Source organism: Microtus oregoni, unplaced genomic scaffold (genome assembly GCF_018167655.1).
Source record: "Microtus oregoni isolate MIOR12 unplaced genomic scaffold, Mior012 000010F_ref0000083, whole genome shotgun sequence".
NCBI classification, from domain to species: Eukaryota; Metazoa; Chordata; class Mammalia; order Rodentia; family Cricetidae; genus Microtus; species Microtus oregoni.
In genome coordinates, this window is record NW_024543069.1 from 53,594,154 (window position 1) to 53,596,079 (window position 1,926).

The 1,926-nt window shown below is 39.8% G+C and overlaps 1 protein-coding gene across 1 annotated transcript; it reads right to left on the reverse strand.

Moving 5' to 3' along the window:
- Positions 1–219: 219 nt before the first annotated feature.
- On the reverse strand, positions 220–645 carry LOC121452696 (39S ribosomal protein L42, mitochondrial-like). Its single transcript, XM_041658897.1, has one exon. The coding sequence runs from the start codon at positions 643–645 to the stop codon at positions 220–222; it is 426 nt and encodes a 141-aa protein (XP_041514831.1).
- Between the last annotated feature and the right edge of the window lie 1,281 nt (positions 646–1,926).

Below are 1,926 nucleotides of genomic sequence, written 5' to 3' on the forward strand. Positions count from 1 at the left end.
AGGTGTCACCTCCTAAAGACCCTGTGAATTTCTAGAACAATCCCTGTGCGGACATTTCACATTCAAACCACAACCATGTATTTTTTTTTTTTTTAAATATGAAGGGGTACTTTTATTATTGTCTTACATAACATCTTAATGAATATACCAGGAGCATTTTCTCAGCTGGCAAATTAGACACACAGTGAAACTTCCTTATGCCAGGGAAGTCAAGAGATGTCACCTGTCTCTGGGAGGATTCGGTTTCTTATGACGTCTGTGATACTGTCCATGCGGGTACCAGCGGTGCTTTGTGGTGAAGAACACCTTGCTGAGTTGTTCTATCATGGGCCCTTTCTCAAGCTTCTCACTTTTTATTTCTAATTTTGTTTTCAGCACTTGTTCGTGTATTTCTTCATTATTACACAAAATGTCTGGTTGAGGGATAGGTTTCGTGTGTTCGTACGGGATGTCCACAGAAGGGTGGTAGCACACTATAGTCCGGCCATCGGATGTCAAAGCGAGCTCTACCTTGCAGTTGTAGTCATCGGGAAGAGAAGAGTAGGTAGACTTTCGACAAGCACTAGCTAAGGCTCCATTCCGGATTGGAAATAAATGTTTCCAGACAGTCCTGCTTGATGTCCCCCATTTCACCACGGCGGCCATGATCTTTAGGAGGTGACATGAACAAAGTTATCGTGAGGAGAAACCGCTTCTCACATCTGTTTCTAGGCACACAGATGTTCATTCCGCTGGACCGCCATCTTGCTTCCCACAACAATGTATTTTATAAGATTTTATTTATTTTCATTATACACATTTAAGTGTTTTGCATACACGTTTTGCATGATCATGCCTGGTGCCCAAGGAAGATGGAAGAAGGCATAAGATGTCCTGGGACTGGAGTTATAGATGGTTATGAGCCACATGTGGGAGCTGGGGACTGAGACCTGGTTCTCCGAAAAAAAAAAAAAAACAATACGCTCTTAGACATGGTCTTCATTATTTTTCTGTTGTTGTGAAGAGACACAGTGACCAAAGTAAAAAGTTTTTTGGGGGGCTTACAGCTTCATGGGGTGAATCTATGACCATCATGGATTGGAAGCATGACAGCAGGCAGATAGGCAAGGCCCTGGAGCAATAGCTGAGAGTTTACATTCAGTCCACAAGCAGGAGACAAGGGAGAGACAGACAGACAGACAGAGACAGAGACAGAGACAGAGACACACAGAGAGACAGATAGGGAGACAGAAAGAATAGAACTGGGACTAGCCCAAGTCTTTTGAAATCTCAAAGCCGGGTCCCAGTGATACACTTCCTTCAAGGTCTTCCTTCCTGATCCTATATTGTGTCATCAACTGGGCATGATGTCTTCAAACATATGAGCCTAGGGGCCATTCTCATTCAAACAACTACTGAGCCACTTCTCCAGCCCCCACACCCCAACAATAATTTATCTAATAAGAGTTAAATTTCTCAACAACTTTTCTTAATTTAAAAATTTTCTACTTTATTTAATTTTATTGCAATTATTTATAATTAAATTTTAATTTAATTATTTTCTTATTTGTGCAAACCTTTACTGTATCTGAAATGCTAAGTACTATATGTTATAAATATATTAAATATAGCTGCATAGTAGTCACAATAGATACAATAGATTTCAGTCGTATGATTTAGTGACTTAGCCAAACAGATTTTTGTATGTTTTATTACTGGATAGCATTGATAATTGTTGTACTGTGTTGCTGATTTGGCAAAATCAAATCAAATTTTTGTCTTTTACTTAACTCATTAGTTAATATTTGTAATGAAGATTATCTTTTGGGTCTGGATTTGCCAATCAATTATCAGGGGACCAGCCTCCATCAGTAAAGCATGAGATTCTTAATCTTGGGGTTGTGGGTTTGTGCCCCACATTGGGTACCTTATGGTGGGTTTAAGCCT